Source organism: Pholcus phalangioides, unplaced genomic scaffold (assembly GCF_987345545.1).
Source record: "Pholcus phalangioides strain wild (caught in Gottingen) unplaced genomic scaffold, Ppha-v1.0 ptg000010l_1, whole genome shotgun sequence".
In the NCBI taxonomy this organism is placed as follows: Eukaryota; Metazoa; Arthropoda; class Arachnida; order Araneae; family Pholcidae; genus Pholcus; species Pholcus phalangioides.
The window spans coordinates 19,023,411-19,037,677 of NW_028301603.1; the positions used below are offsets into that span (position 1 = coordinate 19,023,411).

Genomic DNA, 14,267 nt, shown 5'->3' on the forward strand with positions numbered 1-14,267 from the left:
TGATAAGATTAATAAGGTGAAAAAGACTTGATGAACTCCAATCAATATTCATCATAGTTCGTGTAGTTCTATTCTGCATACATGTCACGTTTAACTTAAAAATATTTTTGACTCATTTATGCCAGCTGGATAAATTTCTTGCCAAATCACTCACAGGCCAAAGTTTGTGCAACAATGCTGCGATGGATCTTTTTTTTCAGCATGTACAAATCCATATTTTATGTAGCAGTGGTTGCAATGGGTACTCTGTGCTCACTTCTGAGGGCTCTGCGGGCACATAGGGAAATTTGTAAATTTGAAAAGTAAATGGAAAAAAAAAAGAGATCTAAGGGAGTCTACCATTAAAAAATGATATTGAAAAGAGTTCCACGAGTCAAAAAAACTGGGAATCGCTACTTTATAAATCCTTATTGGCTCTAAAAAACTCAATAGTTTTCAGAGAACAGTTTACTTATCTTATTTTTAAATGGACCAAAGTTTTCAGAAACGAAACTTTGATTTAAAGGAAGAAAACATCGAGTTAAGGAAAATTTTTAACACTAAAATATGGAAAAAGTCCTGGGGCTGAGTGAAATCTTTGACTTAAACAGGTATTCGAGTTATCAGAGTTCAAGTTATCGCAAACTGACTGTATATTCAGGTTTTCTAGAAGAACTTATCAACAAAAGTTTTATATGAATAACTAACAAAAAAAACAAAAAACAAAGCAAAACCTTTATGTCACAGAATCATCCCTACCAGAATGTACAGCAAGAGGTGCGCAGCATGAAACCGTCCCATTAACGTTCGAGGCAATTATGGTGTACAATCCAGAATCCGATGCCTCTGCTTGCTTTACTATGAGCCTATGCTTGCCGCCATCTGATTCTACGATAGCCTTATTTGTAGCAAGGAAAGGCGAATTGTCTTTGAGCCACGCGACAGTAGCATTTGGTGTCGAGCAGATTTCACATTCCAGTATGGCTTCTGCTCCCTCTGCAAATTAATGCAAACACAGGTATAATAACAAACCAGTATACACTTTTTTAGATGTGAATTTCGCTTAAATTATATTATGTTGAAACCTGATTTTTTTTCCCTATTATCCATATAATAGAGAGAAATAAAACTCTAGAAGAATGCTGACAAAAAAAATATAATAATAATAGTTCATACTATAACTATGAAGAATAATAATATGAAAAATTCTCAATTAATTAAAGCTTGAATTATGTTAAGGGGGAAAAAATTGGCCGATGTCTCTTATGGGATAAAATGTACATTAAAATGAGCTGAAAAAGTTCATGAATTAAAAGAAAAAAGATTCATTCTATTCGAAAGCGATGGAGCCGTTCTGGAATATTCAGTAACTGTAATTTAAATTTACCTATGGTGATTTTCAATGGAAGATTATGTTTCCGGAAGGCAGTCGTTTTTAGACTGAAAGCTTACGGAAGAGCTAGCATCAAAACATTCTAATGGACAAAGCATTATGATCATGATAAATGACACACGTAACGAGAAAGGGGGTGAGAAGCATGTGTGCATAAATCAAAGTATAATGCTTTACAATGCAAAGTATAATTTTGTATAAGCTAAATATCAAATACAAATACATACCGTGAAATCTCAGTGTAACGATACTCTGGGAACCACAAAATAAAAAAAAGCTATCGTTGTAGAGGAATTTAACTTTTGTCTCTGGTATCGTTGTAGTGAGGTTTCACTGTATATTCAAGACTTTCCATGCAATGTATTTATAAATTTTATGCACACGTCGTACAACATAACTAGCATGAAATGAATTCATAGGAATAAAAATGACAAAAAAAAGAGAAAAAAATAAGCATTTTTATAATCGACATGCCTGGTAAAATATAATAGTGAAGGATAGATAGTGTTCACAACTTGAGAATTCAATTTTATTAAAGGACTTTTGTACATATATATACAAAATTAGGCGTTTTCATGCATGGGTTGAACATGCATCTCAAAAAACAGCGTTTAAAAAGAGAAATTCTGTCAAAAAAGTTTTATTGACTATACAGAGGACAAACTTTTCTCACATCAGAAAAGAATTCAAAAACATATAATGAACTGAAGATAAGAGATATCAAGTATATGTAATGAACATGCCTATAAAGTCATTCAATTTATCTACTTATATTTGCAACAGGCAGAAACTTAATGGTTATGGCATATAAAGCATTTATGTGTGAGTATATGTTATGCATATATAGGGTGTTTATTCTTATTGTCGTTATCTAATAGCCAATTCCTAAGCCATCGGATCAGTCTCTTAGAGATAACCTCCAATGATAATTGTTCCAAAATGTATTATGATGTGAGGATTTTGTGCTTTGACTGTTATGAATGAACTGTAAAGCTCTGTTTCACTCCAACGAGTGAGGAGCATCTTTTGGAGACAAAGATCAAGCGGCGTTAAATCGAGGATAAAGACTGCGTATATGCAGTTGTGGTTGGACTTGCACTGCTTTTCTGTGAAAGGCTGGAGCTTTTCCTTGTGTTGGGTGTATTAGAATATTATTCAATGCTTTTTTAAGTAAACATACGCAGTTAAAAGGAAGTTTACTTTAGCGACGCCATGGTTGAATTGTGGGGAAAATTATTTTCTGTGAACTCGATGAACTTGGCTCAAGATCAGAAAAAAAAAAGTTTTTTGTGGAGAGTTTTTTAGTAAAAGAGTTTTTTGTGCTCCAGTACATATGGTACATGGGTATACTTTACAGATTGGTAAAAGGTTCATACATAAAGATCAAGCTATTTTAAGAACGAAATACGGAATAGGGCAAGGCAAGACACGAGACCAACAGGCAAGTTATCCAGAGAATGATTGGATATTTCTTTTCCCTAACCATTCCATCTACAACTTACCTGCACAGCACACTGCTCTCAATGGCTTAAGAAATCGGGGTTTACCTGGACCCCCTGTGTCTGCCTCTGATGCTGTTAAACACAGCGAAGGCTCATCTTCCAAAGCAGAGTGAAAATCTACAATTTAGATTGGCTTTGTATAAGTTTATGAAAAACCGTATGGAATTTTTAATAAAAAATAACATTTTTGTATGCAAGCATTTTTTTTACTTCTTTTTTTCTTTTTTTTTTTCTATAACTTCAAAAACTTTTTTCTTCAATATTTGAAGCTACGGCAAGTGTCGAAGAACAAACTCATGTGAAATTGAAGAAAGCATTAAGAAAATAGCTCTCTCAAAACCATTAATTAATTGAAACCCTCTGGCAAAGAGCAGCAAAATAATCTTAGATGTTAATGCATTAGTAAGTTTAATTAGTTAGTTTAAGTGTAAAAAAAAAACTCCAAAGAGCAGTTAAAATGTTAAATCTTCAGAGGAACTCACTGATTTAAATAAGTATATCTTAATCTACTAACAAAAAAGCGGGGTTCCATCAGTTCAATACTCGAATATTTCCCAAAAAGTTATCTGATACTTTTCAAATTAAATTTTTTACCTTTATTGAATGACACACAAAATACCTTATTCATAAAACATATAAAATTTTGCATCTATCGCAGTAATAATCATATTGATAATCGTACACAGCCCTCGTCGTATTGAGGTAATTAGCTATCATTTTAATCAACAAAGAGATGGCTGGGTTGTAATTAATCAAGCGTATTGACTGCAATATTATTAACAATGATAAACGGATTTGCTTACTCATTACCTTCGTGAATTACAGGTATTTTCCGAAAATTAAGTGATTTTGAGTTTCTCGATACGAATCTAAATATTTTTATGGCGTTACATATACTCAATATGGACAGACAGAATAATAAAAATTCACCTTCGAGGGATGTCAGGGAACCTGACCTCACACTTTCCGTTATAACTGTATGCATTTCTTCGTATGCTTCAAAATCTTCAATGATCTCGACTTTAGCGCCGTTCCTCTCAGCAATTTCAACCGGTTCTGATTTTTTTGACTTATCTTCAGGCAAAGGTTCAATTTCATCATCACCCATGTCTTCAACAGCTAAAAATCATATCATCAGAAATTTATATAAATAAGTAAGACAATTAGAGAGTTCGAGTACACGTACAGTAAAACCTCCCGACAACGGCCATTAACGGGACCGTGAAAATGTGATCGCTATTGGGAATGTCAGTTTTATTTCTGAAAAAAAAACAACTAAAATTTGTGATCTGTATAACGTGTAAAATTACAATCCGATTGGCATTGATTACGATAGTTCTATATTATATAACTGATTATATCAGAATATATAATTATATTGATACTGTGATATTATAATTGATTAATTGACGGGGGTCGCAACTAGAGGGGGGGGGGATCAGATTTCTCCTTCAACATTACAAATGGGGTTGCCAAAATGCGTGCTTGTCCCGGCTGATCAAGAATCAAGTTGCATACAGCCGTGTTAATCGATCTACAGCGCTATTTCTGCATCCTAAAGTTTAGGCTTGTAGTGCTGAGGTAGAACACAACAGAAATGACTTGGCGAGAAAATTTGAGGACCAAGACGGTGCAACAGCAACCCCCAAATAGTTCTTTATTCCCACTCACGCTCAACTAGACCAGTGTTTCTCAACCTGGAGCCATATGGCTTCCTTGCGGTCCTGCGATATTCTAACGGGGGCTTACGAGTGAAAATCAGATGAAAGGGGAGTCATGACAAATGGTGAAAGGGGCCCCGCAGAGAGATATGAAGAAATCAAGTTTTCAAGTGAAATATGTTGGGGAAAAAGTGTGACTAAACTTTCAGAATCCAGCAGAGATGTTTATGAAGCAGAAGCCATCTAAACCTATGTGGGCATAGCTTGGGGTGCCCTTCATGGTCACTTATGGTACTATAACTTATGAGTGTAAATATGTATACGCTGTTTACATTACGTAAAGGAGCACCCCAGAATTTTGCCCGGGGAACCATGATATTGAGATGGCCATGTATAGAATCTCCAAAAGAAGGAAGTTCACTGAGCTCCAGCCCAACGGTAAGGTGCAGATCTATAATGATGTGTCGGTAGGGGCGATTTATTGTGTAGGTTCGTTGGATGGTACAGCGTTTCGCACATATAACTATTATTCCCATATAATTTGTCCCGTAAGAAAGGTGGCAATCTCCCCTTCCCCCCCACTTTGACTGATCTTATCTATAAAATTTTTGTTCATTATAAATTTAGTTTGGATTAAACTAAATTCAGTAAGTAGAAAGTGTTTCGCTCCTTCATGAGAGTAGGGGGGGGGCCACGAGAAGAAAATGTGGTTCAAAGTGGCCCATAAGCTAAAAAAGGTCGAGAACCACTGAACTAGACCACACGTGCTCAACCCATGACGCGCGGGTTAAATGTGGCCCTCAGAGTCATCTGATGTGGCCCGCAATCTCAAACTTAATTTTGTAAGAATGAACTAAAGTGGCACATTCTCAGATCATTTCAGTGACCTATTGTGCATTTAAAGATCACGTGGCCCATGGCACAACTATAGATCACTTATAAGTGCCTCTTTTCCCCTCTCCACTGCCTTCAATATACCTATCTAGCATTTGTATCCATGGAAAGAAAGCATAATTCCCCCTACCACCATAGTTTGGGGGTGGGAAACCCTCCCTTGAAAATAAGCTTGAAATTATTTTTCTCATAGCAATATATATATTTTTTTCCGACTCCATGTCCAAAGTGGCAGTTATTTTCAGAGGCTACCTGTAATGTTAATTCTATGAAATGCATTCTGTTCCAACAAAATATGGCCATTCCTCGGAGGTGGCCATTACAGGAGGTTTTACTGTAATAAAAATTTCATATTTTTATGTTTGTAAAACTGTTTAAATGTGATCAGTGTTAGTTAAAAATACACAGGAATCTTCAACTACTTTCACACACGCAATTTTACTTAACTTCATATTATATTTGGTTTTTCAAAAGTAATACAGTCGAATCCTGTTAGTACGGTGTTGTTCACCGGTCATGAGTTAACTTGTGCTTTTATACTTATATGTAGCCATTTGTGTTCGTTATATCAGGGTTGAGATTAACACAATCAACAAATAATTCAAAAAAAAAATGTTAGATTGGAGTATAACATGTAAGGGTATAACATGTAATGTAGCATAGTGTATTTTACAGATTGACAAAAATCCAGCTCTCTCAAACCAGATGATAATTTCAGCTCGACTGACCTTGAGGTAGAGCAGTAACCTGTATCTCTTTCAACCACTCTTCCTTTTGGTCGAATGTTTTAGCCCTCACCATCAATGGATACCCAGACTGTCCTTTCTTCAAAGCCTGGAATCTCATTTTCAATTCATCATCATCAGCATTATCAACAATTTCAACTTCTGGAAGCTGAAAAGAGAGATTTTTTTTCTCTTTTCAGAATGAGTTATTTGAAGAGTGATTTTGAATCAGATTCGAATTAAATACCATTTATTAATTTATTAAATGAATTATAAACTGTTTTATATGGTATAAATGTTTTTTTCTTAGCTTCATTTGTTTAACATTGTAAAAGACACCATGTACGTTCGTAAAATATCACTGTGTGTGAGATGTAATTAAGCCAACATCGTCTAACAAACAGTTTTTTTCTACAGACATTGAAAGAAAATTATAGAAAAATTAGGTGCAGAGATAGAGGGAGGGAAGAAAGAAAACTCCCAAACTGCTCTCATGACCTTAATGAGGTTTAAAATATCACCTGTTAGTGGATTGGGGATATTTATAGCCGAAGGTAGAACCCAGTTGAGTGTTACATCCAAGGAGAGGAGAAAAAGAAAACTTTTCTGGACAGAGAAATGATTCATTTTACATATGTATCATGTGAAACTGTTAACTTTTATCCTCAAAACAAAAACGAATTGTAGACATATTTCACAACACTCGAAAAAAAAAGAAGAATGGGTGAAGCGATTTAGAAGAATCTTGTCATTACCTTTCGTCTTAACTTGATAAATGTGATACCTCTCACTTACCATTTTATTTTCACAGTTTAACACTATCTTTAAGTCATCCATCATTTGAAGTATTTACTGAGAAGAATTGGTTCAAGCGTACTTTTAACTACAGTTGAACTATTCTGAATGATTATGATTGGGACCTGACCCTGAAGAAACATATGCACCCATGTTTCCATCACTTGCGTGATTTTGAATCTTCCTTGCAGGGTAAATGCATCGAGAAATCCACAGTCCCGCCATCCCAGGAAAACATAGAGCTATACAGCCCTGCTGCTTCTACCCCCCCCCAAAAAAAAAAAACCACATGATAATGGCTCAACATCTTGAAAAGTTATGATTGGAACCAGAAGCACAATATACTCTTATGAAAAGTACAGTGAAATAGCTTTGCTAAATTTGTTTACCATGTATCAAATCATTACATTAGAATATTTCATACTAGACAAATCATGGTTGGTTCCATGGATTCACGTACTGTGATTTGAGATCTAAAGTACTATTCCGGAAAAAGAAAGTTCTTAGAAAGACCTGTAGCTAAAGCAAAGTTCAGGAAACATCTAATGGGAATGACTTGACACTCCCAGAGTTTAATCAAATGATGCTCAACCGAGTGCTCAAACCTAAAAGTGCGGAGTAAATTTCCAGTAACTGCTCCTTCTTCAGATGAACAATCAATAAACCCCCTGTTTACATGTGCAAAAGTGGAGTTCCAATGGGGGATGGTTTGGTGGAAAGAACCTGCTTGGAAAATTTTTTTCCTTCATGGGGAAAGAATGAAGAGGAAAATTTTACACCTTCTTCTTTGGTGGATTTTTGCAGTTTCATGCCCCTTCCCCCATCTTCCGTAATATTTTCCTTTTGCGGAATGAAAGAACCAGGCTTATCCATTTTCAATGTATAAGCAGGGCTTAAATGTCAGATCACTGCTGTTTCTCATAATATTAAGAAACATTTTGAGCAAGCATTCAATTTGATTCGGGGTTTCTGGTCTATGAACTTCGTCGCCAACCTTTGTCAATGGCGCCACTCTGACGAAGTTTTTTTTCTTTTCGTTTTTTGTGTATTGGTTAACGCACTTGCCCGGTATGCAAGGGGACCCGGGTTCGATTCCGGGAGGAGACAAATCACTTTTCTTTCCAAATATCAGTTTCGGCATAAAATCCAGAAAATTCAATTTCTCAGTACATATCAAGTGGTTTATACTTTATTTCAACAGTATCCAAGCCCTACATCAGGAGTTCTCAAACTATGCGCCGCCAACCTTTGTCAGGGGCGCTGCCCCAGAAAAGGTTTTTTCGAAGAGATTCTTTGTTAAACTTCTCTGGGGAGTCACGGATAAGCATTAATTAGGGAATTGCGGATGGAAAAAGTTTGAGAGTACATGGAGAGCGCTTGATGTACAGTAGACCCTCTCGGCTGTGAGCTATTCAAATACAAATAAAACACCACAACAGTCAAAATGCCCAGCGAGGTGGCTGAGAAAAAGATACCCATAACAAATATGGATGTCATATATTTCAAAAATAAAGCAACCCAATTAAAAATGCAATTACAAAAATTATAAACAATATATACACATGATAAAATATTATACAATGCCCATAAAGAATACTTATGGTTGTCTTATTCTAAGTATGGATAGCTTCTCGATTAACCCCAACATGTTTATCATAATTCTTTTTAACCGACCCATTCAGTAATCATGTGTTTTAGATGGGTTTTCTTCAAGCATAGAACAGGAGAATATGTCACTGCATATCTGTGCGCATAAGTTTGTTATTTAAATGGACTTTTTTTAAACAACCTTCCAGTAATCCAGTGATTTCAGTAATCTGGCATAAATAAGTAATCCTGGTCTGATATTCGCCAGATTAACGAGAGGTACCACGGTATTATCATTGTTTAGAAGAAGAAGCAGCGACAAAATTTATGTGAAGTCACTACATTACATTTATTGAAGGAATTATAAATTTTCAAGCAATAAAATACACGGCTTATTTGATGAAAACAAAGAAAGTTATCTCAGTTTACCTTGATTGCATGCTTTACTAGAAATATCGATTTGTTCGTTCCAACTCGTTTGTGGTCAGTGATGAATATGCGGCCTTTAAAAAGGAAAAGGAATCTCTCTCGTTTCATACCGCTCGGTTCAATAACTTCAAACCAGTCCTTGGTGAAAGAAAGGAGACAAATCATTCAAATATAGAAAAACACAAAAACACAAAATTACTGTAAACGACAACTCTTTTCCATTTTTGCATTGTACCCTATATAACGTAACATGGGTTAGAAACTGCTCACGTGTTTGAGGATTCTGCCCAGTTTATGAAGATTTCCTTTGTAGCCCTGTATCGAATTGATATACTGGAGATCGGCAATCCTTTGCGGAATTGCTTGCATGAAATCATGAGCCTTTTCCAAGTCTGTGGTGTCTTCTTTCAAACGAGCCGTATATTTGATGAGTTCCTGACATGTAAAATAATGTTTATCATTAATACCATTTATGATTGTCATTTTTGTTTTAGAAACCAAATGGACCTAAAAGAACAAGTTTATACCTTTAACAAAAGCTGGTAGTCATTAAGTCTTTGAATGGGGAGCTTCAAATGGTCAGAGAGAGATTTTTCATCTTGTATTTTCTTGCTGAAATCCTGCAAATTAAAATAAAATGAAAAAAAGAAATTAATTGTAAAAGGAAAACAAATTTAATGACTATAAACCATTTCGAGAAGTAACGAATTTAATTTTTAAAGATTATATAAATCAAGCATGTCACAGCATGGATAGGTAAATCGTACGTAACATGTCCACTCACATCAAAGTAATCTTTCAATTCACCAGTTATCAAGAGTTGCTGTGCTTCTGGTTCATTTTTGCAGTACTGCACGTGCATGTCAAAGTCCCGCTCCTAAATACACATAAATAAAAAAGCTAAAGTAATTGATTTCCTGAACTTGGCTACGGTTCAGAAATGTGCCAAACTCAGTAGAGTCGCTGCAATCCAAGGTGAATGGGGACAGAGACCATCTTGGGGGGATAAATGAAAACTTAGGAAAAACAATAGAAAATGCATAGGATGTTATTTCAATGCAAAACATTTATCATAGCCCTGAGAACCGTGAGTAGAACTCTGGGATAGGATTTTTGATGTTCACAGGCGTTAAATTTCAGTTGATTTATGACAAACTTATACAGGGTGATTACTTGATTCTCTCCTTCCCGCATTTGACTGGCAAACCGTTGATTTTAGGGACATACAATTAGAAAAGTATCCAAATAACGATAGACCTCAGATAGTGTCATTCGCATTGCAAGGGATTGTATAGTTGTTAAAATAAGAAAAATAACTTTTTATATGGACACCCTGTGCTCAAAAACCCAATAAGAAATTGTTGCCTTGTCTCCTCTGAGGCCAAAAACAAAAACCAATTCCCCATTTTCAAGTGCAATGTTCACTCATGTGCCCTCTTACCTATGCAACTTGTATATATTACACATTTAATACGCTCAATAGAACACAAGATAATATACAAGTGTATAGAAATAGGAGAATTAGTGTTTGCTCTCCCTTGAAACTTTTATTTGTAATTATATTGCTTTTAATTCATTTTTGAAATAATAAATTTTAACATTTTTTTTCACTGCCACCCTCCCCGCAAAAGTAAATTCACGTAACCCTGGGTATATAGAGCTTGGGAAACAACTGCAAACTGTATATAGAATTGATTGCAGTGTAAACCAGTAACATGTAACAAAAATTGAAAAGAAAGAAGCCACATACAAGCCTGAGGAAAGTTTTTCCTAGCCTTGCTGGTTCGTTTATGTAATACTGTATTCCCTTGATGAGCACACTATAATCAAAGATATGGTCCAAACATGGAAGGAAGAAAAAAGCAGTGTAAGCAAAAGTATATAATTACAGAATAATTTTTTTATATTTCTTTTTATCAGGTTCAACATTGACAATTGCTCCGGGAGTCTGTTATTGACATTTTGACTAGGGCTGGTCAGATTAATCGATTAATCGGGCCGGTTAATCGATGAATTGTTAATCGCAGTTAAAAGTTTTAGTTGAGTTAATCGATTCGATCTATTCGATTAAAATTTGATTAAAATTTTTATTGCAAGTTTGTGAGTTGACTTAATTTTTTTTTGAAAAGACAAATTAGATGTCTTATAAATGATGTTCTATACTGAACATTTTGGAGTGACTATACTAAAATATATTTGAATCAATAGTTTGATCAAATTCAATTCAACGCAAACTGGTGATTTCAATTTCAAATTGAATTTGATTGGAGTTTTAGAAGACAGGATCAAAATTTATTGTCTCCACTATGAACAGTAGTGTTTTGTATTCTTGGAAGCATCAGCTCATCTCCTCACAAGTACTATTCGAGGGGAGTTTCTAGGAAAACAATCAACAGTATAATCGAAAGTAGTTTCGAAATCTGTGAATAATTAAACAAAAATAACTATTTAAAAAAAAACAAGATTCAAGTGAAGAAATTGAAAGTTTAGGAAATTATATTATGTTCAGCAATTAAATTGCTTGAAGCGGCAGCCTTAGTTTATTAAACCTATTCCTATATTTGTTTACATCTACTGGATAGGTGAGCGAAATGAATAAATTATATTTTTATAGCATCTATATTAACATTATATGGCCACAAAAAATATTTGATTAAAATTCAATTAATCAATCGATTAAAAAAAAATTGATTAATCAATCGATTTAAAAAATTAATTAATCGATTAAAAAAATTTGATTACCCAATCGATTAACAAAAAAATTGATTACCGAGTTAAAAATTTTAATCGATTCCCAGCCCTAATTTTGACATTGACCAATAAAGACTTCTTTACTAAATGTTTATTTGCCAATGTCAAAAACACATTGTCGAAGCAATTAGTAATGCAAATAACTACATAATACAGACTGCCATTACAAGCCGAAACCAAAGATAAGAAAATTTGTGCATTCGCAAACAGTTTTATGTGAGAGATATTGTCGGAAACTTACAAGTAGGACATACATATACAATACATTTCACACATACATTTAATACATATAACAATACATTTCTGCAGCGAATCACTTAATTAACTTTTTAGATTACAAGCCATTTTCGTACAGAAATAATTTTAAGGGCAGTAGAAGTGCTAACTTACTGTGAGTGCCTAATATAATATGGTAAACACACACACTTCGACAAATATACTGATTGTTTTTACAGTATACACGTTACACTGTGGCAGGTTACCTATATTACACAATGGCCGGTCTTGACAAATCTAAAAAATCACGCAAAGAGCATCAGAAACAAGTTCTTTACCTCCCAAGCCTGAGACAACCACCGCTAGATGGCGCCTTCATTTCCTACCCGACTCCACTGGTTGGTAATTTCCATATTGCGATATATGACCAGGGTTGGCGTGCGGTAAAGTAGCCAACCATAGTGTCAGCTAAATAATAAAAGGTTCAAAATAATGTTTTCTGAACTTTTCTGGGACTAATATCCCCTTCCGATGTTAAAAGACGCATTGTCACACAAAGTCAGAAAGTTATGTGCCAATCTTAGACTTTAATTTGGCAGTCATATGTAGAAACTCTTAGGTGCCATTACATTTTTTTTAGTTGCAACCTGGCGACTGGGGTTCGTCAAGCCCTGTGTACTATGGTATAATCACAATTACTATTATTTACTATAGTTATGCAGTTTTCACCCCATAGTTATTTGCTGATTTCTGATAGGAAGAAGCATCACAGTGATTGCACAGAACATGGTATTGTACAAAATGCATGCACAATGAGACCCTAACTGAACAGTCCACCCAGTAAAAATATATAATGGTTGTATAATATATTTATTTTAAAGAGCAAATTCTCACTTGTTATGAAACTCGCATATCTCTTTGAAGTTAGTGAACAGGGAGTCCTTGTAGTCCCTTAAGTCCTTGGGCATCTGTTTGGAATCCATTTCTTTGAGATAATTATTGACCACAAACTGCATGTCCCTGGCGAATGCTTCTTCTGATTCATTCAACTCCTTCAATACTTTTCTGAAATTGACATTTTCTCATGAGCGTGCTTGAGTGTACAATAAATAACATTAACAATGGGCATGACACTCAAAAATAATCGATATTTTAATTCTTATAATACACTAATATGGATATGATCTATACTGACAGCATTACTTGAAAGCTCGTTCTTTATTGAGTACTCACTTGGAAATATTTATATATAGTGCTGTGTTTATATGTATTTAAACTGCTATCCAGTGTTTGCCCTTATGAGGGTTTGTCAGAAAGTGATGTCAACTATTTATTGACATGAAAAGTACAAGCGATAGATATAAATCCCATATCACAGCTGAAATAGCACACTTTTAGCTCAAAGCAAAGTCTTTCTATGCGATCTCTACTACTGTTAACACATTTCATTGACTGATAAATGTAAGTCTGCAGGTGCCCTGCTAATAAAAATCATCTGTAGTCTTTACGAACACGTTTTATCATTCACTTTACTGTCATCAAGGCTTGACAAATCAAATTATGAAAAACTTACCTTAAGAAATAGCAATTAATTACCGTCAAGAAATTTAGTCTCCACCAAATTCCTTATCTATATATATAAAATTGATTTTCTGTTTGTGTGTATGTTCTCTATACAAATCTACAATTTTAGATCTATCGTATTCAAATTTTGCATATATGCAGGGCCGCAACTAGATACTTCGTCACCCGGGACAAGTGTGCACTTTGGCTCCCCCTTGTAATGTTGAATGAGAGGTTTGAGAATAAAATTTGCGCCCCCCCTCTGGTCCAGTACCCGGGGCACGAGACCCGCCTGCTCCCCCCTAGTTTCGGCCCTGCATATATATCAAACGGGACCCGACTTAAAAGATAGGCTACTTTAAAAGTTTGTCAGCGCTGGGCAAAAGCCCGAAATGGACAAAAAAATGTCGGGCAACAATGATTTCTCAGCCTTAACAATCACTTTCCTAATGTTTGCTTTGGTTTTGCCATTTCTTTAATCCTCTCAGTATATATGTGTAATAGTTTATATGCCTTTATAATGTTTGCCACTTTTTCAACCCTCCCAGAAATTAAAGAAAACCCGGACAGCGTCGGGTATTACATAAAGTTATTTATATTTTTGTTGAGAAAAATGGTCTAAAATACTGAATATTTTTTTAAAACTTTCGTAGGACTTGGGGGATGGCTCTTTTTGTGTTGATAGACACACTGAAATAATTTTCAAAAATTTTGTGCGGTCCTTAGACTCGCAGAAATCTAATTTTGAACGCCAATGACGATTTCTTTGTTG

The 14,267-nt window shown here is 34.9% G+C and overlaps 1 protein-coding gene across 4 annotated transcripts in view; it reads right to left on the minus strand.

Moving 5' to 3' along the window:
* Positions 1 to 14,267, minus strand: part of LOC149081052 (protein Obscurin-like) — a 171,191-nt gene that overhangs the window by 108,017 nt on the left and 48,907 nt on the right. For 2 of the 4 annotated variants that reach the window (XM_089237815.1, XM_089237814.1), the window contains exons 7-16: positions 12,827 to 12,997; positions 10,716 to 10,785; positions 9,750 to 9,842; positions 9,493 to 9,585; positions 9,236 to 9,400; positions 8,966 to 9,103; positions 6,158 to 6,323; positions 3,805 to 3,993; positions 2,875 to 2,991; positions 739 to 975 (exon numbers count right to left, since the gene is read on the minus strand). In XM_089237815.1, coding sequence (XP_089093941.1) covers positions 739 to 975; positions 2,875 to 2,991; positions 3,805 to 3,993; positions 6,158 to 6,323; positions 8,966 to 9,103; positions 9,236 to 9,400; positions 9,493 to 9,585; positions 9,750 to 9,842; positions 10,716 to 10,785; positions 12,827 to 12,997 — 1,439 coding nt within the window. The remainder of the gene's footprint in view (positions 1 to 738; positions 976 to 2,874; positions 2,992 to 3,804; positions 3,994 to 6,157; positions 6,324 to 8,965; positions 9,104 to 9,235; positions 9,401 to 9,492; positions 9,586 to 9,749; positions 9,843 to 10,715; positions 10,786 to 12,826; positions 12,998 to 14,267) is intronic. The other 2 variants (XM_089237817.1, XM_089237816.1) reach the window with 1 other exon arrangement.